The sequence below is a fragment of the Calypte anna genome, chromosome 1, assembly GCF_003957555.1.
Source record: "Calypte anna isolate BGI_N300 chromosome 1, bCalAnn1_v1.p, whole genome shotgun sequence".
Classification (NCBI taxonomy): Eukaryota; Metazoa; Chordata; class Aves; order Apodiformes; family Trochilidae; genus Calypte; species Calypte anna.
In genome coordinates, this window is record NC_044244.1 from 146764548 (window position 1) to 146789069 (window position 24522).

The 24522-nt window shown below is 36.2% G+C and overlaps 1 protein-coding gene across 7 annotated transcripts in view; it reads left to right on the forward strand.

Moving 5' to 3' along the window:
* Window positions 1–24192, forward strand: part of DOCK9 (dedicator of cytokinesis 9) — a 124575-nt gene extending 100383 nt beyond the window's left edge. For 3 of the 7 annotated variants that reach the window (XM_030464696.1, XM_030464773.1, XM_008492650.2), the window contains exons 40-53: window positions 2455–2592; window positions 2909–3091; window positions 3745–3858; window positions 3999–4214; window positions 4694–4751; window positions 6520–6626; window positions 11896–12018; window positions 12377–12490; window positions 13975–14121; window positions 16057–16267; window positions 17762–17952; window positions 19181–19281; window positions 19476–19614; window positions 22944–24192. In XM_030464696.1, coding sequence (XP_030320556.1) covers window positions 2455–2592; window positions 2909–3091; window positions 3745–3858; window positions 3999–4214; window positions 4694–4751; window positions 6520–6626; window positions 11896–12018; window positions 12377–12490; window positions 13975–14121; window positions 16057–16267; window positions 17762–17952; window positions 19181–19281; window positions 19476–19614; window positions 22944–23066 — 1965 coding nt within the window. In that variant the 3' untranslated portion in view covers window positions 23067–24192. Of the gene's footprint in view, window positions 1–2454; window positions 2593–2908; window positions 3092–3744; window positions 3859–3998; window positions 4215–4693; window positions 4752–6519; window positions 6627–11895; window positions 12019–12376; window positions 12491–12752; window positions 12759–13146; window positions 13183–13974; window positions 14122–16056; window positions 16268–17761; window positions 17953–19180; window positions 19282–19475; window positions 19615–22943 lie in introns of all 7 variants that reach the window. The other 4 variants (XM_030464912.1, XM_030464970.1, XM_030465047.1 and 1 more) reach the window with 3 other exon arrangements.
* Window positions 24193–24522: the final 330 nt, after the last annotated feature.

A 24522-nucleotide genomic window follows, 5' to 3' on the forward strand; every position in this document is an offset into this window, starting at 1 on the left:
TCATCCACCAGTATCTCCAAGTCCTTCTCCTCATGAGTGCTCTTAATTCATGCCCCAGTCTATATTGATACTGGAGTTTGCCATGACCCAGGTGCAGGACATTGCCCTTGGCCTTGTTGAACTTCACGAGGTTCTTGTTGGCCCAGCTCTCAAGCCTGTCAAGGTCCCTCTGGTTGGCATGCTACAGGGAAGCCTCTAGCAAATCAACTGCACCACTCAGCTTGGTGTTGTCTGCAAATTTGCTAAGGGTGAGCTCAATCCCACTGTCAATGTCACTATGAAAATATTAAATAGTCCCAGTACAGACCCTTGAGGGTACACCACTGGTTTAGGGTTTTCCACTGGGACATTAACCCAATGAGTGTTAACTTTCTGGACACAGCCATCCAGCCAATTCCTTATCCTTCTATTAGTCCCTCTGTCAAACCCATACATTTCTAATTTAGTGACAACAATGTTGTAAGGAACTGTATGAAAGGCCTTATAGAGTCCAGTTAGATGACATCCATAGCTCTTTCCTTGTCCACTGATGCAGTCACTTTATCATAGAAAGCCACATTGCCAAATACCAATTTGCTTCTTTTGTTAACAATTAGCATATTATTTAGACCAGACAACATTTTTTCCTTAGAATCTCATCTTTCTCTCATGGGGATCCATACCTCTATTATCTATTATCCCCACAGCAGGGAACTCACAAGTTATGACTGCTTCGTGGTAGAATTTTAACTGATCCTGTAGGAATTCCTTCTACTCTATGTGGTTTTGGTGAGCTACCTACCTCTGATGTTGGGGCATCGGGAGAAAGTACATTGTATCGATTTCCTCATCCGGATAGGGGTTTTTAAGACAAGATTTCATTATTTGCTATAAATCTGTAAGTAATAAGCCTTACTATCTTCTAGAACTTGCAGTTAGATATTTGGGTTTGGGGTCATCTACAGAGGTGTCTATATGTTTCATCTCTGACTAAATAGGCTGGCAGGCTTCCAAACATTTATGTCTAGCATCCCCTACAGTGGCCTGTCTGTGGCTTCCCTGCGTTGCACTTGGAGATCTCTGGTCTTCTGCAAGCATTTGTTTTCTGTTCCTCCACAAAACTTGAAACCACAGTGAGTTCTTGTGGTCTGCAAGTCTCATTATCAGAATGGCTTTTAATGGAGGACTGCCTCCTTCAATTTGTTTAGTATTGAGGACTACCTAAAATGCCTACAGCTATGCTGGAATTCTTTAGCCTGAAGATTTTCTTCTGCATTTCCATGAATAGAAAAGGAGACATCTGCAGTTCAACATCTCCTCTGTGTCTGAGAGAGCTTAATGCATGCTACAAGAGCTTAAATCTATAGTGGGCCTCAATTAAAAAATTGGTAAACTTGATTCTTTGCGTTAATATTACCTTAAATCTTACTTTGAAACAGTGATGGAGCTGCCTTGCAGCACACAATTTGGATGCCCAAATGTAGTAATGACAAGGAAGAGTGGAGTGTGCAGTGGGGAGCTGCAAAAGGTGTAAGACCTAGTAGAATTGTGTTGGAGGGCCAGTGGAGTCCAAGAGGCAATATTTAACACAGTCCTCTCAGTTCTGGGATTGCTGGACTGGATTGAGCAGTCCTTGAATTGATTAACATATTCTGGTGTTTTGTAAGAGAAGATACCTTGTTTTTTCATCCTAGAGTCTCAAGAGTCTAATAGGAACCTAGTGCATATGGTCAGGGGTGAAAGAGAGAAAAATAGGTCCCCAGAGCCAAACAAAATCAGTATGAACTGTTGAAAGCAGGTGCACAGACAGGTCCTGTGATACAGAAATTGAAGGAGACTAGATTTAAAAAGAAAAAAAAAAAAAGTTTGAATGGAAGGCAGCTATTGATTATACAGAAATCAAGAGCAACCCTGTGTATTGCATGGCTCAGAAGGAGCCATTTGATACAGGTAAAGTTTTGGATAAAGGCAAATTTGCAATTTTGATACAGGTAAAACTCTGAAAAGTAACTAATATCTTCATCCTTGAGAGCCTTTTCAGATTGAGTTCTAAGAAAGTAATGAAAGATAGGGAGTGGGTTGGGGTTTAGTTTGTGGGGAGGTTTTTTGACAGCATTGTTGCAGGAGGTACTGCTGTAAGAAAATTCCACAGTCTGAGCTCCTAAAGTCACTGTAACCCAATGTTTTATTATTTTGAGTGTATCTCTCAAAGCACTGTTAATAGTAACCAATTTAACAAGAAGCTGGTTAAATAAATCACCTTCTACAGGTCTATTCAGAAACCAACACTTTCTTTATAAGCAAAATTAATAGTGTTAGACATATCACATTAAAATTCAGATATCTTTGTGTTATTAATAATTTTGGGAATACTATGGGGATTTTGTTTATTAATATTCTTGCTTTTGGATATTCTTAGAACTGTATAAATGTATCACTTTACAAAACTCATGAACTCTCACTCTCAATTTAAAGAATCAGCTACTGGCTGATCACGGGCATAATCCACTGATGAAGAAAGTATTTGATGTATACCTCTGCTTCCTTCAAAAGAATCAGTCTGAAACAGCATTGAAAAATGTCTTCATTGCTTTAAGGGCTCTTATTTATAAGGTAAGAAGTTTTAAAGATAATTAATCTTCAAGTACTTATCCAGTTCTTTTGTTAACAATGCATAAACAAAGGTAAAGGTTTAAGAATTAAAACCGAAAATTAAAATAGGTGGACAAGGGTTAATCTGATCCCAACAGCATAAATAATTATCCTTTGAACTGCTGTAAAAATAATTTTGTGTCATGAACTACTATAATTATTTATTTTTAACACAGTTTGGCAATATTAGTATATTGGTGGTTTTCTTCATATGCTTGTTTTATCAAGAATTGAAGCTAGTTCTAATTAATAACTTCTTTTCTGCTTTTTTCCTCAGTTTCCTTCTACATTTTATGAAGGTAGAGCTGATATGTGTTCTGCACTGTGCTATGAAATTCTGAAGTATTGTAATTCCAAACTCAGTTCAATTCGTACTGAAGCTTCACAGTTATTATACTTCCTAATGAGAAATAATTTTGATTACACAGGGAAGAAGTCTTTTGTTAGGACACATCTACAAGTTAGTATACTTTATTTTTCTTGGATATTTTGTGGTTTTAAAATATTGGGTTGCCTGTATTAGTAGATGCACAGTTGCACACCATTGTGCAAAGCACTGTCAGATAAAGACATTAAATTAAATTAATTATTCTTGATTCAAGCAAGGCTGGTACTATTCTAAGAGTAAGAAGATGGCAAAAAAGTACTTTCAGTCCAGGCAGATTAGAAACATAGTGTTTTGTAGGCAGTAATTTGTGACTAGGGATGTTTACTTTTGTACATGTTATTGTGATTGTTGAATAGCATATCATAATGTGCTTGAAGACAAAAGAAATGCAGCAACAAGCACCTGAAAGTTTAAAATAAAAGAAACATTTAGTAAATTGTGTGTTTTGACAAAGTTAGGCACAGTAAATTTCTACTTTTATGACCTCTGGCTATGTCACTGCCAGTGAATGCTTGCTTGTTAAATTTACACAAGCCTGGCTTTTTCATGGTGGTATTACTATATGGGTACCTTTAGAAAAAAAACAAAAGAAATCAAATATAATTTCACTTGAGGGAATAATCTTTCAATTAAAAAGAACAAAACTTCCTTTGTAATTGCTTCATAGGTACATCTCAAGGGTATTTAATGAAATATGCACTAACAAAACATTTGTTTTTGTCAAGGTTATTATTTCAGTAAGCCAGTTAATTGCTGATGTTGTTGGAATTGGAGGAACTAGATTTCAGCAGTCTCTTTCCATCATCAATAATTGTGCCAATAACGACAGAATTATAAAGGTCTGTTTTTATTCTTCTTTCCATACTGTAGAAAGGATGCTTGAGCAAGTTTCATGGTGTCTTTTGCAATTATATTTCAGCTTTTTGTTATGCAAAGAAGAGAAAAATATAGTAATTAACCTAATTTTTCCATGTTTTAGCACACTACATTCCCCTCTGATGTTAAGGATTTGACAAAACGGATTCGTACCGTGTTGATGGCTACGGCTCAGATGAAGGAGCATGAGAATGATCCAGAAATGCTTGTAGACCTCCAGTACAGCTTGGCAAAGTCTTATGCTAGCACACCTGAACTAAGGAAGACTTGGTTAGACAGCATGGCAAAGATTCATGTGAAAAACGGAGATCTCTCAGAGGTAAGAGGAACAAATCACACTTGTAGTGGGTTAAGAGCAGCTCTGAGGAGGAAGGAATTGAGGGTGTTGGTTGATGAGAAGCTCAACATCAGCTGAAGAAACAGGTTAGCAAAAGAACCATTAAGTGATGGGTAGAATAATTGGCAGCTCTTTTGTCTCACAGAACACTTATAATACATCCCCAAAAGAGATTTGCCTGGTTTTATTATAGCATGGCATTCTTACCTTGTAATTTGTGATCCCTGGTCACACTCATATTCTTTATTGCTAATGCTCTGGTGAAAATGAGAGATCTTGCACAGTTACTGTTTTGCATAATGATTTGGAAAATTCTTAGACCAGTCACTGGATGTCTCCTGTGAAGTAACAAGAAGGAAAACCAAAGATGCTATCTCAGGCTAGAGCTGCTTTTGTGTATCTCCTTTTCAGTAGTTCCTTTATATTTGTAATTTGTAAGATTGTAACTATTTCTGTTGTAGGCAGCAATGTGCTATGTCCATGTAGCAGCACTGGTTGCAGAGTATCTCACACGGAAAGGTATGATTTTGAAATCTTAATGTTTACTGTTTCTCATTACCATTTAGGAAAAGCAGTGGTTTCCTCAGGGAAGTTGTAGGCATATCAGTGTTCACCAAGGAAAAAACTCTGACCTAACCAGATGGCATACTCACATAGTTAAGAGCAGAATTGCATATCTAAGGGCAGCATTTCAGAAGAAGGTAACATTTTTAGGAAAGTAAAAATTTTACTGAGTGCTGCTGGTAGCTGAAGTGAGAGACTTTCTGAAGCAATCTTATCAGATCAGTCTTTTTTTTTTTTTTTAAACAAGTTTTTCCTCACTGTATATAGGGAAACCTGGCATTGCCAGTGAAATCAAAACAAACCCATACAAATGTTCAAATGCTGAGTCATTGATAACAGTGCTCAGAATGCTTGGCCTGTCTCAGTGTTCTGTGCTAGCAGCTGTCTACTTTAGATAGGATAGGAAACTATTTTTTTTATTTAAAAAAATAGATCTCTAGAAGAAAATTTCAGAAATCTCTCAAGACTGATTATGATGCTGAGCAGTGTTCTGGTTTTGTAGGCAGGCAAATTCATGTTTGGTGTTTTAAGTGTTGCCTTTGCAGTTCAAAATGAAGGAAAGTCGTGTGTCTACAAGATGCCTTTTCTTTCCTCCCTTTTGTGCCTCTTGCTGGATACTTGTGTAGTCATTAGGCTGTGCAATCTGCCCCAATGGTTTCAGGAAGTTCTCTGAGACCAGATCTGAAACCAGGATCTTGCCTCTTGTCAAGGTTATGACACCCTCTTACAAGCCTGATAACATCTAACTGATAACAAGTGGTAATCTGCATTGAATTTATTCCTTTGGGCAATTTGCTATTTTAGTTGACTGTCATATAAAAGTTTTATTCTCTCCAGTAATACAGAGGGTTAAATTTCTACCTGTGGTACTTCCAGGAGCAAAACAAAACCATGCATTTGAGGCACTGAATTGAATTATCATTCACTGAAGCCTCTGGTGGTCAGATGGTCTATTAAGCAGAAAAAATCTTTGTAGGAATGAGCTGTGAAATAAATATATACAAGTCCTTGTTCTTCTGTAGTATTTACTGATTGCTCTTGAGGCTTTAATTAATACAGGTATTGGCCAAAAATCCTGATTTCTTAATTCAGCAATCTGATATAAGAAAAAAGAGCTAAACAGAATGGGTAAAAGAGGTAGGTTTCATATTAGAAAATTCTAAAACCCATTTTTGTGAAATATTTATTTCAGTAAACGAACAAAGATTACTGGTCCTTTTCCTTGCCTGTAGACTAACTTTCTGTACCTAGAGCTAAGTAATCTGTATTGCCATCCTCTGATCCCTTTATATGGTTGTTGTTAGTCCATTCATATTGCTCAGACTGGAGGAGGCTGCTCTGCCAAGTCCTGTTTGTGTACACAGCTCAGCATGACTTCACACCAGTTTAATAGAAGAGTGTAAAAATTGCCTTGATTACCTTAGACTTTGTGTGGGGTAGATTAGACATCGGTTTAAGATAAAATAGGAAGATGCAGATGCTACTTATTTTTGTAGGTAGGAGTCCAGATATTAACATCTGTGTTATTTTAAAACCTCTTTCTACTTACACAAAAACTGTGAAGCTCTAGTATTTCAATCATGCAGTGGGAGACTGGATTTTTTTTTTTAATTAATTTCATGGTAAGTGCATTTAAATATGACTTCTGCTGTATCCAGCATCACAAAATGGGCTAATGTCATCCTCGTGGATAAAAGTAGATTTGTCTGTTTTTCAATTATAGGGATGTTTAGGCAAGGCTGTACTGCTTTCAGAGTGATCACACCAAATATAGATGAAGAGGCTTCAATGATGGAAGATGTTGGAATGCAAGATGTTCACTTCAATGAAGTAAGTAAACATAAGAGTGTTAGAATTGATGCACATTGAAATGCTGGTTATTTTTCCAACTTTTGTGTTCTAGTCCTGAGACTGACTACTATGACATATATTATTATTTTCTTATTTTCATATCCTAAAACTGAAATTAAAAATTTCTGTGAGCTGTGCCAGCTTTAGAGAATTTACTAAATATGTATATTTTAAATAAATTGCTGTCACATCAGCATACCACCACTGTTAGAGTTAAATTAAGCAGAATAGGCTTTTAAGCAAGTTGACAGGATAAACACTGGTGTGGTTTATTTTTTAGTTAGCAAGATGGAGGAGTTTTTTAAACTGACTTTGATTTAGATTGTTACTGCACCAGCATTTAAAGATTTCTCCCATAACAATATAAATCATAGAATCAAAGAATCATGGAATTGGCTGGGTTGGAAGGGACCTCAGAGATCATCAAGTCCAACCCTTGATCCACTACCGCTGCGGTTACCAGACCATGGCACTGAGTGCCACATCCAGTCTCTTTTTAAATATCTCCAGGGACGGAGAATCCACTACTTCCCTGGGCAGCCCATTCCAATGCCTGATCACCCTCTCCATAAAGAAATTCTTTCTAATATACAACCTAAACCTCCCCTGGCAAACTTAAGACCGTGCCCTCTTGTCTTGTTGAAAGTCGTCTGGGAGAAGAGACCAACCCCCCCCTGGCTACCCCCTCCTTTCAGGGAGTTGTAGAGAGTGATGAGGTCTCCTCTGAGCCTCCTCTTCTCCAGCCTGAACACCCCCAGCTCCCTCAGCCTCTCCTCATGGTTTTATTCACACCAGACTTGCTTTTATTTTTTCTGGTTAAAGTTTCACTACTTATGTCTTCACTTATCTTAACTGTAAATTTCACTATTAAAAAGCCTGTAAGAAAAGATTATTCATAATCTTGCTCATGAAGAGTTACATCTACACTACATATTTGCCAGAATAAGTGGGGAAGGGAGAGGTGGACTGCTGCTTGCAGTAGCTGTGTAAGAAAAATCCCTGGTGTGTAAGCATACTTTTGCTACAAAAAATATTTTGATTTTGTGGTTTAGTTTGCATATAATAGAAGTGTATGATAAAAATTATTTCACTGTGCAGATTGAATCTATACTAACAGATTTAGGAGGAATAGATGAAGAATTTCAGTGGTTTAAGCCTGGATTTAGACCATAGATACCTGTGTTGTAGTCCCAACTTCTGGCATTGCTCTCCTCTATAGTTTGAAGACAAAAATTGACTTGGTTTTTTTATGGAAGGCAGGAGTTGTAATTGAAATGAAAAATGAGATAGTTTTCATTTCCTAAGGCTTTCCTAAGGCTCTAAATTTTTTAGAATTTATGTGCTGTAGTCTAAAACACAGGATTCTCCTGATCAAGCATGGAATTTAGTATGTTATTTAAAGCAAAACCTAAGCTGCTCTATGTGAGTCAGGAGCTGGATCTCTAGTGACTGCTAGTGATGAAAACTCTTGGTAGCTACCTGACAAACCATCTGTCAGCTGAATTCTTTTGTATTTTTTTAAATTGGAATATCTTTGTTCTTTTTCTGATTAGTCACTTTCTACAAAAAGAATACACTGCTTTTTCTGGGTAATTGAACCCTGCCCAAATTCATTTCCATTTCACAGTGTTTCCATGGAATGAAATTAAGCCAAGAGGGAAATTATAAACCTGTGGAGCTTGCAAAGGGATTAAGCTTTGGTGAATGTCCTTGTTCTTTGCATGCCTCCCTTTTTAAGTCTAACTTATTAACTATTGAAAAAAGTCACATTTTTTCAGATAACTTCTTATAGTTCACCCCAGGAAGAATAATAATAGGAAAGAATAAGGTTTTGATAGACTAAAAATTACAGATAAATTAAGTTGACTAGTATTTTACAGAAGTACTTCAAAATAAGGAACCTAATTGCTTTAAAAACAGGAACATACTCATATGGAGTGTTTCTTCAATATATGGTAAGCAAAAATAATAGTCTAATTTGAAAGACTGTATCACAGATTAGTTGGGCACAAGAATAGGGAGAAGAGGGGGGTCCTTCCATGTTTCTAAAAGGGGAAAAACATCTTTTTATTCTCCAGTTTATGATAGTCTCCCTAATTAAATGAAATTTGTTTTAACATTCCATATAGTTTCTCAATTAAAAATGAAATTACTTAATTATCAATTTGACTCCTATTTTAATAGAATTCTCACCCAAGCCAGAGGTACCCTGACTCATTTCCTAAACTAACCAGTAGAAAAAACCCCAAATTTTTAGGTGTTTTTTTGTTTTTTTAAATAGAATTATTGTGCACATTCCATTAAAACAATTGTTTGCCCAGACATCTTACATCAGATTCTCCCTGTAGAACCAAAATTTTCTGGTTGTCACAAATTGGAAGGCAAAAAGCCTGGAACCTGATACCTTTCCCATATCCTTTCCATAAGCAGTCCCATCTATGAGAGATCTGAGCTATGACTAACAGGCCTGTGACAGATTCCATGCAGATTAAGGTTGGAAACTGTTTAATTCAGATTTGTTGTATTTTTTTTCCAAAATGAACTCTGCCAGTATGCAGTTCCACCACAATAAATTTCTACCTTACTATTTGTTTCTTCTGGTCTCTTGTTAGCTATGGCTTTCCTCCAGAGGAATTATTTGAACTTTCAGATTGTTTATGGGAGAGTCTCACAGCTAGCGTGGTGTTACAGCTTTTGTAAGTGCTTAACATAAAATATAATGTAATATATTAAATAAAGCACTTAAAGAAAGACATAAATAAGTGCTTGTCCAAACATGCAAGATACTTCACATATGATTGTGCGGAGTGGTAATCTTCAGGGATATTTTGGGTGATATTGTTTAACACATGATTAGCAACCTAGGTTGTAGGATTTAATGTATCATAAAGTTTCTGGATGAAATATAATGGAGGGGGAGTGGTTGGTATGCTGGGGGCAGGGCAGCCATTTAGACGGACTAAAAACTGAAAGATTATGTGACAGAAACTTCTCAAAGATCTACAAAGACAACTGCAAAGTCTTGTGTCTGTGAAAAAACTGTCCAGTGCATCAGTGTGGGCTGGAGATGGACTGGACTGGACTGGACAGGAAGATCTGGGAGTTCTGGTAGAGAAGAGGTTGAATGGGAATCAGCAGTGTAGCCTTGTGGCAGCAAATGCCATCTACTTGAGCCAGCAGTGTGCCCAGGTGGCCAAGAAGGCCAATGGCATCCTGGCCTGTATCAGAAACAGCGTCACCAGCAGGTCCAGGGAGGTGATTCTGCCCCTGTACTCAGCCCTGGTTAGGCCACACCTCCAGTACTGTGTCCAGTTCTGGGCCCCTCAGTTTAAGAAGGATGTAGAGGTCCTGGAGCGGGTCCAAAGGAGGGCAACCAGGCTGGTGAAGGGACTCGAGCACAGGCCCTATGAGGAGAGGCTGAGAGAGCTGGGGCTGTTCAGCCTGAAGAAGAGGAGGCTCAGGGGAGACCTCATCGCTGTCTACAACTACCTGAAAGGAGGCTGTAGCGAGGTGGGAACTGGACTCTTTTGCCAGACGACTTTCAACAAGACAAGAGGACACAGTCTTAAGTTGTGCCAGGGGAGGTTTAGGTTGGATATTAGAAAGAATTTCTTCACGGAGCGGGTGATTAGGCTATGGAATGGACTGCCCGGTGAGGTGGTAGATTCTCCGTCCCTGGAGACATTTAAAAAGAGACTGGATGTGGCACTCAGTGCCATGGTCTAGCAACTGCTCCGGTGGGTCAAGGGTTGGACTAGATGATCTCTGAGGTCCCTTCCAACCCGGCTAATTCTATGATTCTATGATTCTATGATTCTATACTTGCTGGGTTTTATTAAAAAGGGTGTAGAGAGCAGAAATGAAGGGAAGTGGGTGTTCCCCATTCCTACCTGGCATTTGTGGTGCCCCATCAGTAATCTTGTGTTCCCTCAAAGCCAAAGGAGATAGCAACAAACTGCAAAAAGTCCAAATATTAGAAGTGCACAATAAAAGTGTAAATTGCCATTCTCACCAGTTATGTGGCAAACTCTGATTGGATCCATGGAAAAAAAAGTCTTCCCGTGAGGATGGATAATTACTGAGGCAGGTGACCCAGAAATGTTGTTTTTAATAGTTGTGTACTAACAAAATTTTGCTGCTTTGCTGCATTTGGATGCCCTCTGGTGTCTGAGTTAAGACTTTTGTCATAAAAATGTGATACAGAAGTGACATCAGTCTTTCAGTTCTCACAGCCTCTTTGCTGAGGGTGGAGGTACTGAGTCTATTCAACCCTGTAATGACTGAGGGAGAGGAGATGTGCTAGGGACCATTGGCACACACCTGTAAGGGTGGCATTTCTCAGTCTTTTTGGTCATACTATAAAGTTGGCTTTTCTTAGAGCTGTCTTTTTGCTGGCTTAGTCCTCTACCAAAGGGAGGGGGGGGAATAGAGTAGCACTGGATCCCTTCTAAGGGTACAAGGAGTTATTTCCAGATTAAGTAACAGTAGAATCATAATTTTAAAATGGTGGCAAATGGAAGGAAGGCACTTTAAGATGTGATGCTCTATTGCAAAATGTATGCTTCTCTTCTAATATACAGGTAAGCAGAATTCTTATTTAACCTTAAATAACTAAATTTTTGCTACAACAATATTAGGATGAAGCCCAACAAAACCAGGGTGGTTTCTTGCTTGAGAGTTTTGACCCCTTAGTATTTCTCAGCTTCTGTAACTGTTGTTGTATGTCTTTTCATTCTGGGCCAGGTATACTGAATTCCCCTATTGTGCCTTGATTATTACTCCTGAGTACACATTTTGGTGTTGTATCTTTTTCTTGTTGATGTAATGTTTGCTGGTTTCCTTCAGAAACATTATATTCCAGTGTTTGTATAGTTGCCTTTTTAAAATAATATTCTTTGTGTAAAGCCAAAAAACTTAAAGGAAACACCACTTTGAAAAAACATGATGCAAGGGAAGTTTGACAAGTCTGGGTCCTCATTTGTCATTTTTAGACTTTAAGAGGTTAGGACTATCCAGAAGAAAAGTGTTCCTGATAAATACAAAGAGTACATGTGTATACAAAGACTGTTTTGTTTTTTTCCTTTTGGCAGTTTTTTATGGCCACAATAGTGCAAATTACTCTGAGCAGATAATTTTGTTTTGAGGCAGGATCTCCGATTTCATTGGGAAGAACTTTAGTATAATTATTTGCTGTGCTTTTCATGAGTATTGATTTGTTTTAATTTTTAAATCTTTTATCCAAATTTAGGATGTGCTGATGGAATTGTTGGAACAGTGTGCTGATGGACTCTGGAAGGCAGAACGTTATGAACTCATTGCTGACATATATAAACTCATCATTCCCATTTATGAAAAACGGAGAGATTTTGAGGTACTAAATTTGTCAAAAGTAAATCTGAGCAAGAAGAAAATGCAACTTTTTCTAGTGTGACTGCATGACACATTGCACTTCACAGGAATATTACGGTTGTAAGTGCAATTAGCAATGTGTTGAAATTTTTTTTTTAATTTAAAATAATGCTTTTTTTTTTAAAATGAACAAGCAGTTTATTTGGTCATTGAACAAGCAGTACAAATGGTCATTCTGATACAAGTTCTAAATATATTACTACTTTTCAGTAGAACACTGGGTTTAGTTATTAACTACAGAGACATCATTCATTGTTGTTTTAACACAGGAAACTTCTATGTTATTCTTTTATTCCATCATTGTTTCCTATTACTTTTAGAGGCTTGCTCATTTATATGACACTCTTCATCGAGCATACAGTAAAGTAACAGAAGTTATGCATACAGGCAAGAGACTGCTGGGAACTTATTTCAGGGTAGCATTCTTTGGACAGGTGAGTATTATTTAACTTTTCATTTCTCTGTTCTATGCAGTAAGAAAAACCTGGATTTATTTGACAAGGTATAATGTTTCAGCATCTACATTTATACCATGACATGAAATGCACAAGAAATGTGGTCTCTAAGAAATAATTAAGCAACCATCAGTAATTCAGTTTAAAACGTTTATCAGCTCCAATACAATTCTTCCTTATCTTCCTCAGTAAATATTTTGCTTTTTTTTTTTCTTTTCCTTCTTTTATTTACTACCTTAAGGCAGCGGTAAGTTTCCTGTGATGTCAGTTCTTAGCAATGCATCGACTTAATGTCTGTAGTGCTACAGTGTGGTTTGCAAGGCTGCTTCTTAGATTGGTATGCATTAATAGCCATTGCAATTAAAAAAAATAACATTAATTTCCATCTAGAGAACTCTTTTCCTATGCATCAGTATTGCATGCTTCAAACAGAAGTTCTGGCTGTGTATTGGGCAGCTTCACATCCTTTAATATCTATGTCTAGAATGCATACGTGTGGTGTCACGCAGTATCCAGCAGTGCACTTGCCACGTGCATAGCCCAGTTGCTAATTGTTCAGCTGAGCATGGAGAATTGTAAAACACTCTGAGCAGTATAACTTTACATGTATTCTGTTGTCTCTTACAACTTTATAGCAATACCAGTTTACAGACAGTGAAACAGATGTTGAGGTAATTACAGTAACTGCTTACAAAGCAAGCGATGCAGTAAAAAAGCTACTGCATTTCACCTTAGTTTGATGTGGGTATTTTTGTCAATCTAGCCTGTGTTTATACATGATATGTTGTGCTTTTCTACTTTGTCTGTTCCGTTTATGACAAAAATATTTCTTTTCTGATTTCAAACATGAACTCGGACATGGCTTGTTGTTTTAAAGCAAGGAGCTGTTTCACTTTCCACGTACTCTATTTACTGCATTTAGTCTTAATATAAATACTTTATGTAGTAAAAATAAAGAGGTACATGCCAATATAGTATTTAAAACATAAAATTAAGTTTTTTTACAGAAATTAAATTTAATTTGGAGGCATTAATTTTTTTATTATTACATAAAGAAACTTTTCAGATTATTTTTATGTCAACCATTGCCAAAATACTCACTTGTGAATCATACACGAGTTGGACAAAAAGATTTCTGTTTTGGCAAGTGAAACGGTGCAAAAAGTTCACTTTTAAATAAAAGTGACGAAAACTTATCTCAATGGCTTGGCACACCATAAAAATACAACAGACCTTTAAAATTTTAACTGTGTGTTTCCATTATCTTTCACTCATTCTGTAGTAGATAATTACATTTTGCTGTTTTTTTAGTTCTCTTAGGAATCTCTCAGATTTTCATTTTTCTTTATTTACATTTGCTTGAATCCTGACGTTAAATGTTTATATCTGCTGTGTTTTTTGTTCATCTTAATCATTGTCCTTTATGTTTTTTCCAAGATTTTGATTGCTTCCTTTTTTTACAGGGATTCTTTGAGGATGAAGATGGAAAAGAATATATCTATAAAGAGCCTAAACTCACTCCTCTTTCAGAAATTTCTCAAAGACTCCAAAAACTCTACTCTGACAAATTTGGATCTGAAAATGTCAAGATGATTCAGGATTCTGGCAAAGTATGATTTTTGTTCTCTCTAAAAATGTCTGGTAGATCTCCTCTTATCCACTTGAAATACTGTGGCATCACTGTCATTTACTTGTGTCACACAAACATGTTTCTAAAAAACACTGCTGGTTGAAGGGCATAGGAAAAATATGATCTATGAATAAGTGTACCTTTAAGAATAACCAAAAAGCCTAATTTTCACAGTATTACTTCTCAAAACAATAGTAATTGGCTCTTAGACCAAATATGGATTATGATCATATTCTATGATTACTTTAGAAATATTTCTTTTCAGTTTGTGCAGTCATTTTTTGGAGGTTTTCCCTTTTCAGCACATTGGAGCAGAGTCTAAACTTTCTTGTGAAGTATGAAAAAGACATCCCTCTTCCCAGAGAGTAACATATATAAATAACATCCTAATTCTTTTTCAGTTGTTCTTGCTATCTTTTGTCTATGTCTCTGAGTCTGTTCAATTTATTAAACACTTAAACTGTAGGAAAAAAATTCTCTCGTGAAGTCATATGGTGAAATCTAGATCTGTCCTAGGAAACAGCTAGCTATGCAATTGAAGGCTGTAAAAGTAGGGAACTGAAGAGAACTACAGTATCCTGTGGGCAGAGAAGAACACACACTGCACAAGATGCCTCTCTGCATTCCTTGTGTTCCCTTCAGCCAATATTTAACATTCACTTGGCTTCAAACTTTAGGGTCATTTTCATGCATTACAATTTCTTGGCTCTCCTGTTCTTCGATTCTGTCACTGTTTATAAAGTGATGGGCTTGTCAGCCTGAAAGTGCAGCAGTGATGAGCTTTTCAATACTCCGACTTGAAAAGAAAGGAGGATGCAGGGGCTAAAGTTCATGCCATGGAAGGCAAGATAGTTCTTGACGAATAATGACAATGCACATGTTTGTCAGCATCTGTAAGGAACATTTTCTATCAACTGTGTCACAATGAATACATAAATTACTGTTTATTAGGATAATCTGAGAACATTGCAAATCTTAAAAAAAAATCATTAAGCAGTATGTTTTGGTAAAAACAGATAGCAAAAGGGACACCTTAGCTCAACAATTTGTGTGGTGACCTCTATTTGCATTGTCATTTTTCACATTTTGTTTATAGAAGTGAAGTGGCTCAGAGATTCAGGCAGAGATAACATGAATGTTTAACATAGTCCTGTAATGGTAGACAAAACTTTTAGGAAGAATAATGGGTTAAGAGTACCCTCTCTATCTACTGATTGGGGGAATTTATTAAAAATACATAAATAAAAAAATCTGTGGTTCTGGAGATTAGTTGCCACTTTTATCAAATCAAAGATCTGCCAGCCCATAAAGCTCTTAATCATCCAGTTCTAGGAACAAATTAATTGAATAGTAAACCTTCAAATGGACCCACTTCTACCAGTATACTCTTTAGTACCTTCATAAAGTGTCAGAGTTGGGACAGAGAGGCTGGGAGGAGTGCCTTCTGAAGGGGATACCTGACTTTTTTACAATGCAGGGCTTTATTTTTAACTGTTAACTATTTACCTTTTAACTATTAACTTTTTAAACTATTTAACTATTAACTTTTTCTATATCATTAGAAATTGCTGGTCTCCAATGTACTGTTGCATCAGCTGTTGTGGAGGACAAGTGTTTGGTTTTGGTTTTTCTGTTTCTGTGCCTTTAAGCATGGGTAAAACTGCGTTGTGTTTTTCTTTACAGCTCTATATATGTAGCGATTATTGATTTAAAAAAACAACCAAACAAAACCACAACACATTGTCATGTGTCTAGCTGTGTTGTCTTCTGAATAGTTAGAAATTCATGCTGGGGAGCATTAACATTTCCTGTGGTTTCAGTTGCCAGCAGGTTTAAGTTTTGCAATCTGTGTGACTATAATTAAATCGAGTTCATTCACAGTTTAGCTGTTTGTGGGTTTTGTCATGTTTTAAAGGTAAATCCTAAGGATTTGGATTCAAAATATGCATATATTCAAGTTACACATGTAATTCCATACTTTGAAGAAAAAGAGTTGCAAGAAAGAAAAACAGATTTTGAAAGGACTCACAACATCCGTCGGTTTATGTTTGAGATGCCTTTTACTCAAGCTGGTAAAAGACAAGGAGGAGTAGAAGAACAGTGTAAGCGACGGACTATTTTGACAGGTACTGACTGGGTCAAGGTTTCCTGTAGTAGAAAACATCCCTTTTGGGGGTTTTATGCTTAATTCTTGATACTAGGTTTTTCTGTATGTTGTGTATTTAATCAGGAAAAAAATCCATTAGAAAGTTTTACACGTGACTGTTGGAGGCAACACGGATTGCAAAGCATAAAAAATATTGTTAGACAAAGCAATCTTTTAAACTCAGTACATACTTGAAAATAATACTAAAAAATATGATTTGCAAACACACATACAGATTCCCACCTGGGAAATCATATATCAGTGTGTGATTTAATAACCACTAAGTACTGGAAAAAGAGTAAAATCTCATATTTGACTATATTCTAACTAGCTTTCATTTCCTTCTTTGGGTTTATTCTTTTTTTAAATGGGGTGACTTCAAATCTGCGTTTGCCCTTCCCTGTTCTTACCTCTCTTTGCTATAAAGCATTGAAGAACTGTGGTATTATGCTTGCTGGCTTGAGTATGGTCTTTTCAGCATTCATCATTTCAACATATAAGACAGAGCATTGGTTATTTTGGCTAAAAGCACTAAAAGAGCCTGAAGGGCAGGTTCTGGTTTGATTTCCAGCCTCTGTTCCATTGTGCCTTTGGTCTAATCACTGTGCTTTTAGTGTCCTGTTTGTTAGCTTTAGAAGGAAAGAAAGTACCCATCTGTCTCCCTGGAGGCTCAAGCTAGAGAGATATTTAGTTCACCTATACAAAGAATTTCATTATATTTTAAGGGAGATAATTAAAAGTTATGGTGTGTTTGGCAGTGTTTCTGTATAACATGTAAGTCTGAATTTGTGAAATAACAAGTTGCACTTTGACTGGAAGCAAATGGTCTAATTCTGTTGTGTATGGGATTTTCTGTTACACTTACTTCAAGTCCTATATAATGCTTCTCCTATATTTAACCAAAACTAGGTTTTTTCAGATTGGTTTCTTCAAGGGATAATGGTCATTTAATCTTTTGGGTTTTTTCCTTAAGCATCAAGTAGTGTGAACTCATAGCCTAGCTTTCCCTGTTCTTAGAAAAAGACTTTGTGCTTTGTCTTTTCTAAGTGTGAGCTTCTGTATTGCTGACTTAATTTAATTAAATTACTTTATAATGCCATCTGTCCATAGCTAATATTTGTGATGGAATTAAAAATACAACTTTACTGGTTTTGATTCTTCTCTTTGAGATACATGAAAGGCAATTCTTTTTACAATTCTCATATGAATTAAATTATAGTGGTTTCCTCCTTGAATATTATTAGTAGCAGAAATAACAAGTATCTTTCTTTGCTGTAATACATGTAAGGATATGCATATTTACATTTTTAATATTTTGTTTCCCTGTGCATTTGGTAGTATTTCTAATTATATAATATTAAATTGATCAGCCAGTGGCATCAGAATAAGATTTTAGCATAAAATTCTATCAAAACACACTTTATTAAAAAAATAATCTTTTTTCTAACTATATGAAACTTGTTTCTGCCTATAGCTATACATTGTTTCCCATATGTGAAGAAGCGCATTCCAGTGATGTACCAGCACCATACTGATTTAAACCCAATTGAAGTAGCCATTGATGAAATGAGTAAAAAGGTTGCAGAACTTAGGCAGCTTTGCTCTTCAGCTGAAGTGGATATGATCAAATTGCAACTGAAGCTACAGGGAAGTGTCAGTGTTCAGGTAAGAGCATATTCTTTGCCATTCAGCTATTTCACTTGCTTCTGGCCTTCAAAAATTTTTTATGTAGCATTTTATCATTGGATTCTAGTCTGTATATTCAAGAATGTCCTGAATTGGAAACATGCTCCCTGTTTGCAGTTATTTCCAAAATAGGAAAAGTAATACAAACTTTTCAAACAAACACTGTTCATGGATGGTTAAGGGATTGAGACTTACTTCTAGAATCTGTAGTGGTCTGAGCCCCTACCAGGTTCTTGTATGAAGCTGAAACTACCATAGAATAGTGACTTCCCATATGAGGGTGAATGAGCATATTTTGCCTAAATGTGTAGGTCTGCTCACAGTAGGTTCAATATGGTCATTATTGTTTTGCATTTTGGTAAGATCCCTATGGAGATGAAGATGGGAATGCCAAAATACAGGAATATAGGAGTGTAATAATAGAATATCTCACTGTGCAACTTTTTTTTTGCCTAAGGCAAGCAAGAGCCACTAAGATAAACCACCAGAAAGAAACCATCAGGTTCACCAAAACAGGGTGCATGAAGACAGTTGTAGGATGTACAAATCAGTATGGTAAGGGACTTAAGATTTCAGTGACAGAAGTGCTTCTCTATTCTTTTTAACTGATTCCTGCCAAAGGAGCAGTTAAAAAACAGTCATCTGAACTCTTGTCATATTGAAGAGAAAAAGAATCAAAAAAGGCACTGTAGACCAAGGTTCCAGAATCAGGGAGTTGCCAAGCTACCATTTGGGATGAGAAGGGAGGGGCTCTTACTGCTAATATAAAAGCACAATCAGGATGATCCAGAAATCATTGAATCCACTTTTCATGTACGTGCTCTAATTGTGCAATTAAATTTCTGCTAAATATTTCTGCTTGGAAGAGTGTTCTCAGCAGATAAGCATATCAAACAGTAGTAAATTTAGGTCGTTTTCTCACTCTAATTCCATAAACAGAGATGACAAATTGGCAATGTCAGCAGTTATGGTGCCACGTCATCAAAGTGGTTTCTTTGTGTCAGGACATGTTCACAGAGCGTGCTGTAGAGACTTCTCCTGGTCTTATGTTCCTCCAACTCCAGCAGTTTTCTTACTTCACAGGTCCAGCCTTTTGGAAATCAATGTGGTGTTCTGAGAAAAGCAAATCAGACACTTGTAGAACCTATTATTGCTAAGACAGTATGTCAGAGAATTGACTTTATTTTGTAATTCTTGTTCTTTTTAGGTTAATGCTGGTCCATTAGCATATGCAAGAGCGTTCTTAGATGACACGAACACCAAAAGATACCCAGACAATAAAGTAAAGCAACTAAAAGAAGTTTTTAGGTATGTTTTTGAAAAGTGGAAAAAAAAATGCTTCTTTTCAAGACTGGTACCAGAAGAATTGTTTTTTAAACCTTGTCATTTTTGTAGTGTTCTGACTGCATTAAAAACATACCTTAAGCTGGCATTTTGAATTAATCTTTTGGATTTTGTACTCCTGATTGAGATTTTTTTTTCTATTATATTATCTAAATCAGGCAATTTGTTGAAGCTTGTGGACATGCTCTGGGTGTAAATGAACGACTTATAAAAGAAGATCAGTTGGAATATCAAGAAGAAATGAAGGCCAACTACAGAGAAATGGCAAAAGAGCTTTCTGAAATAATGCATGAACAAGTATGTGCTGAAATTAAATTATACATACCAGCATTCAGAATGTAGATTAATGTGAGCCCACTATGAGAAGTATATATAATGCTTTCTGTAGAAGAATCGTTTCTGTTTGTTTCTGTTGGAGTGTAAGTATATCAGGGACTTGTGGAACTTCCTCATTTTTCTCTGTGAATTTTCTGCAGATGCTTTCTTGACCTTCAGAATTAGGCCTTCCTCATTAAGGAAGTAAATCTGGTTGGCCCAGACTTTTTTTTTTTTTTTTTTTTTTTGTAGGAAAGAAAGACTACAGTAAAAATAAATTTAATGACATGTATGACATGAACATGTATGTAATTTATACTTCATGTGTGTAGTTATAGGGGTCTCTATTCAGTGACCCAAAAAGCTCGTTTTAGTCTGTACTTCCTGATAACTATAGGGGAATTCAATCAGCAAGCTTATCCCATTTTCTTCAAAATTTGGAGGTATAAGTATTTAGTTCTGCAACAAAGAGTTAAACATCTTTCAAGAGGTGTTTATGTTTTCCTGAGAGTAATCTACTACACACAAACTAGAGATAAGGGAGAAGGAAACCCAGGACTCTTGTGGAGTGAGGTGCTGAACCTTGCATCTGTGATCTGTGGTAGAAACATCTCCTAACTTCAGAGGCAAGGATATTATTTCCAGGAGGACAGAGAGGGCTGAAGAGTCATGCTTCATAGCTGCCTTCTTGGCATTTTAATTCCTCATATTCATCACTTCAAGGTCCTTTTCTTTCATCCTCTGTTATTTGTGTAATCGTTGCCCAGACTCATAGAATGGCTCATAGGTCTTATCCCTCAAGATTTGTATTTCTGGCCCAAATAAATAAATACTTGTGTTTTCTAATTAAATGCTTCACCTTACAGATAGACGTGTCTATGAGACTTCCTTAGATGTATGACCATAGTAGCAACTTTTCATAGTCTAGGATCCAGTGCATCCTGGTCTGGATAACCAGCTGATGCATAGAGGAGCTCTGAGTTTCTCTTGTCCATAATAAAACTATAGCTTTACTCAGAAGTCAAATTGTACTGGTAAAATCAAACTTGAGACCTACCTGAGTTGTTCAGTCTAACTGACATTTAAATTCTCTAATAATCTCACTTTTAACTTTTTTCAGGATTGCATCCTGTAGATGTACTATGACTTTTTAACCCTTTACTGCTTTTTGACATCTCTAAATTATTATTATCCAAGAATTATTTGCCAGAAAAGCTGGTCAGCTTGCTGGTGTAACAGCTTATCCATAGTCTTATCTGAGAAAGATTTGCCTTTATTCTGCCCTTGGTTAGAAGGTATCTAAAACTTTCCTGGTGATTTTGTTTCTGGTCAAAATATGTCAGATGTCTAAAATTCACTTCAGGTGTTTTCTTGCTCTCCATTATTTCCTGATGTGGTTTTCTCAGGTACTGAGTTGTAAGTAGCTCTGTGCTATGATATAATCATAATGAAGCACAAGAGTACAGCAAGTGTATAGGTTTGTAGTCATTCCTTATTTTTTTTTTCCCTGTGATAGTGTGAAAAAAAAGCTTACCACAAAATTAACCTTTTTAATCAACAATGATAGAGAATATTATGAAACAAGGTTTGTAGGTAGTGGGTTGGAAGGGACCTCAGAGATCATTAAGTCCAACCCCTGATCCACTACCACTGCAGTTACCAGACCATGGCACTGAGTGCCACATCCAGTCTCTTTTTAAATATCTCCAGGGATGGAGAATCCACTACTTCCCTGGGCAGCCCATTCCAATGCCTGATCACCCTCTCAGTAAAGAAATTCTTTCTAATGTCCAACCTAAACCTCCCCTGGCACAACTTAAGACCGTGCCCTCTTGTCCATGTTTTGTGGGTTTGGTTTTTAAAGACAAGCCACCATCTTTCAGATAGGTATGTAGAGGAAAATGTCTTTTAAAGATCCTTGTAACAGGAAAAGAGATTGCTTAGCTGACAAAATGTGACATTTGTGCTGTATTTATTTGATTTATTAAAAAGCAGAAAGTAGAGTTTTAGAAATCAGGATAACTGATGGGACAGCTGGTTAAGATGAACCAAGGTGTATAGGAGAATTAGCTGTATGGAAGACCTATAGAAAAGCAAGGAAAATGTTTTGGTCAGATAATTTCATGATAATAAATGAAAGATTAATATTGCCCTGAAATAGGAAAAAATTGAAGGATGTAATAACAGTTTGTACCCAAGACAAATTACTTTGAACTCAGTGCAAGATATGTATGTTTTAAAAATGCTCAGGTCTGGGAGTTTCCAAAAGCTGACTGTAAGAAAAAACACACAATGCCTGAAACTTCAGGAAAAAGTCACATTGTCCAATATTAAATAAAAAAAAAGGAAAGGAAAAAACCTCATACCTATAGAATAGTGTCAAGAGAATATGAAAGTACACCAGTAACTGCAGTTAAGATGCACTACTAGCCCACCACTGTGTTCTTTATATAGAAATGTAATTAGTTGTGACTAATTATGTGCTATGTTGTTGGGTTGGTTTTTTTGTGGTGTTTTTTTTTTTTTTATTAATAGGTTGATCACTCTCCTGAAGCCTTAGAATAATGAGGCTCTTCACTGAAATCTTTAAAAATGATACCTTCATTTACCTGTTTATTTCTGTATTTGGGAAAAGTGCTTCTCAGAATGTTTGTTTCAGTGTCATTAAAGAAGCTGTGAGCTATCTTACAATACTGGGTGTTTTAAACAACTTTAAAAAAATATTGAAAAATATAGAAAAGAATCTTAACAGATTTTTCTTTTTTTTTTTTCCTTTGCTGCTTGCCAATATGATCAGATGGGATGGTAATGAGTTTTCTTTACTTCTGATCCTAGTTTAATCTTATCAGTCCTTTTCTCCCAGCATTTCCAATCTTAGCATCATTACTAAGTTTGTAGCTGTTAAGAATGAAGTCTTTATGGTGCTTTGATAGCTTTTGATAAGAGATACTGAAATTATACCTCTAAGTTAAAAAAAAAAGAAAAGGGGGGGGGAGTGGGCTAAAAAGCAAGCCTGTTCTCATGAAACTCCTTTTGAAAGTTAACAGGAGAAATTAAACTATCCAAGCTCCAGAGGACAGTATGCTACCTAATTTAAGAGAATTGATGTTGGACTAATAACTACTGCCCTCCTAAATCTCTTAGAGGTTGGCTGAAAAAAGTAAGCATCCTTGAAAAGAAGTTTTGTGCAACTGAGACAGTACTGCAAAGTTGAATTGCTAAGCAGCTTATTATGAGCATTGGTTGTCTGTTTTTAGAAATGCTTGTGTCATTTGGTAACATTTTGGTAAACATATGTTTTCTGTTTTAAGATTACTCCAGTTGAAGAGAAGGCCAGTGTTATGCCCAACTCGCTACACATTTTCAACGCCATAAGTGGAACTCCAACAAGCACAACAGTTCATGGGATGCCCAGTTCTTCTTCAGTTGCATGATTGGTTTGTAAAGGAAAGTATCTTTGTTTTCTTTCAGTCTGTGGATCTGCTTCATTGTGTGCAAACTCAGGATGACTTCGAAGCTAAACGTGGGGCACATGCAAGCTGCGTGATTCATACGAACGTGTCTGAGCACACTTAGGAAATAGCAGTCACTGGTAATAGTCTCTTAGAGTAAGGGGGGGCACATGTATATTATTTGATCTTGCTGGTAAGGTTTTAAAGTATTCACAATGTCATTGCAGAAGTGTGTGTTGGGAAATTATCAAGCCGAAGTTAATGTCCCCTGTTTTTTTGTTAGAAACCATTATTATAATGAATTGCACATGACAAAAAAAAAAAAAAAAAAAAGTGTTGTGGGATGTGATTTTGCAGATGTGTAACTTTCAGGTGTTCTTTTTGTGTATGGCACATAGAGGTTGATTTCAAGTACAAGAACTATTTTGGAGCTAGACAGAGACACTAGTTTTTGGGGTTTAATGGAACTGAGAACAGTAGTTTTTGTAACATTTGGCAAATTGTGCTTTATTTTATAACTTGTTGCATTTTGGAGTTATGTCAGCTTAGATCTTACTAAACAACTAAAGACAACCAAAGGTCTGTATTAATGAACACCGAGTTATACTAAAATATCAAGTAGTAAATTGTTATGTACATATTGTTTGTTAATACAGTCCATGCAGTCTGTACATAAATGTATTACATTTCTAAATATTTTTTAATATTCATACCAGCTCTTATCCTTCTGCTTTCAGTTTATTGTGAAAATTTGCTCATTCCAAGTATATGCAGACTTTACAGTTCATGTATTCCTGTATATAAATAAGTGCAATATAAAGATGTATACAGTCTTTGCTATGTTAGGTTTATATGCAGTTATTAAAAGGAAAAAACTTTTTTGCCAAAGCAATGGAGTATGTAATTGGTGAACATGGTTACTGTGGTAAATGGTGGTATAATTTAAAGCTTTTTCCATATTCTTATTCTTTTAAGACATTAATTCAGTAATTTTATATTTGGGGAAAATAAAGGTTTTTAATTTTATTTAACTGGAAGCACTGTCCTGCTGTAATTAAACATTCTGTACTACTAATCTATATTAAAAGGAAAAAAGTAGTTACTTTTCTCACCGTGTGCTCTGGTTTTTATTTTAGGTATGTCTTTAAGACTGGGGAAAAATGAAAGCTGGATTTTTAAAACAGAGCTTTTTTGCAGTTTAGGTTAGGAGATGCAGACACTTCTAGGGTGTATTTCATATCCCTTGCCAATAAAGGAAATTGAGATTATTAGTTAAGACATCAGTTTTTGATCCATCACATTTGACTCAAGTAGCACATTATAGTAACTAAATCATAGAATCATAGAATTAGCCGGGTTGGAAGGGACCTCAGAGATCATCTAGTCCAACCCTTGACCCACCGGAGCAGTTGCTAGACCATGGCACTGAGTGCCACAT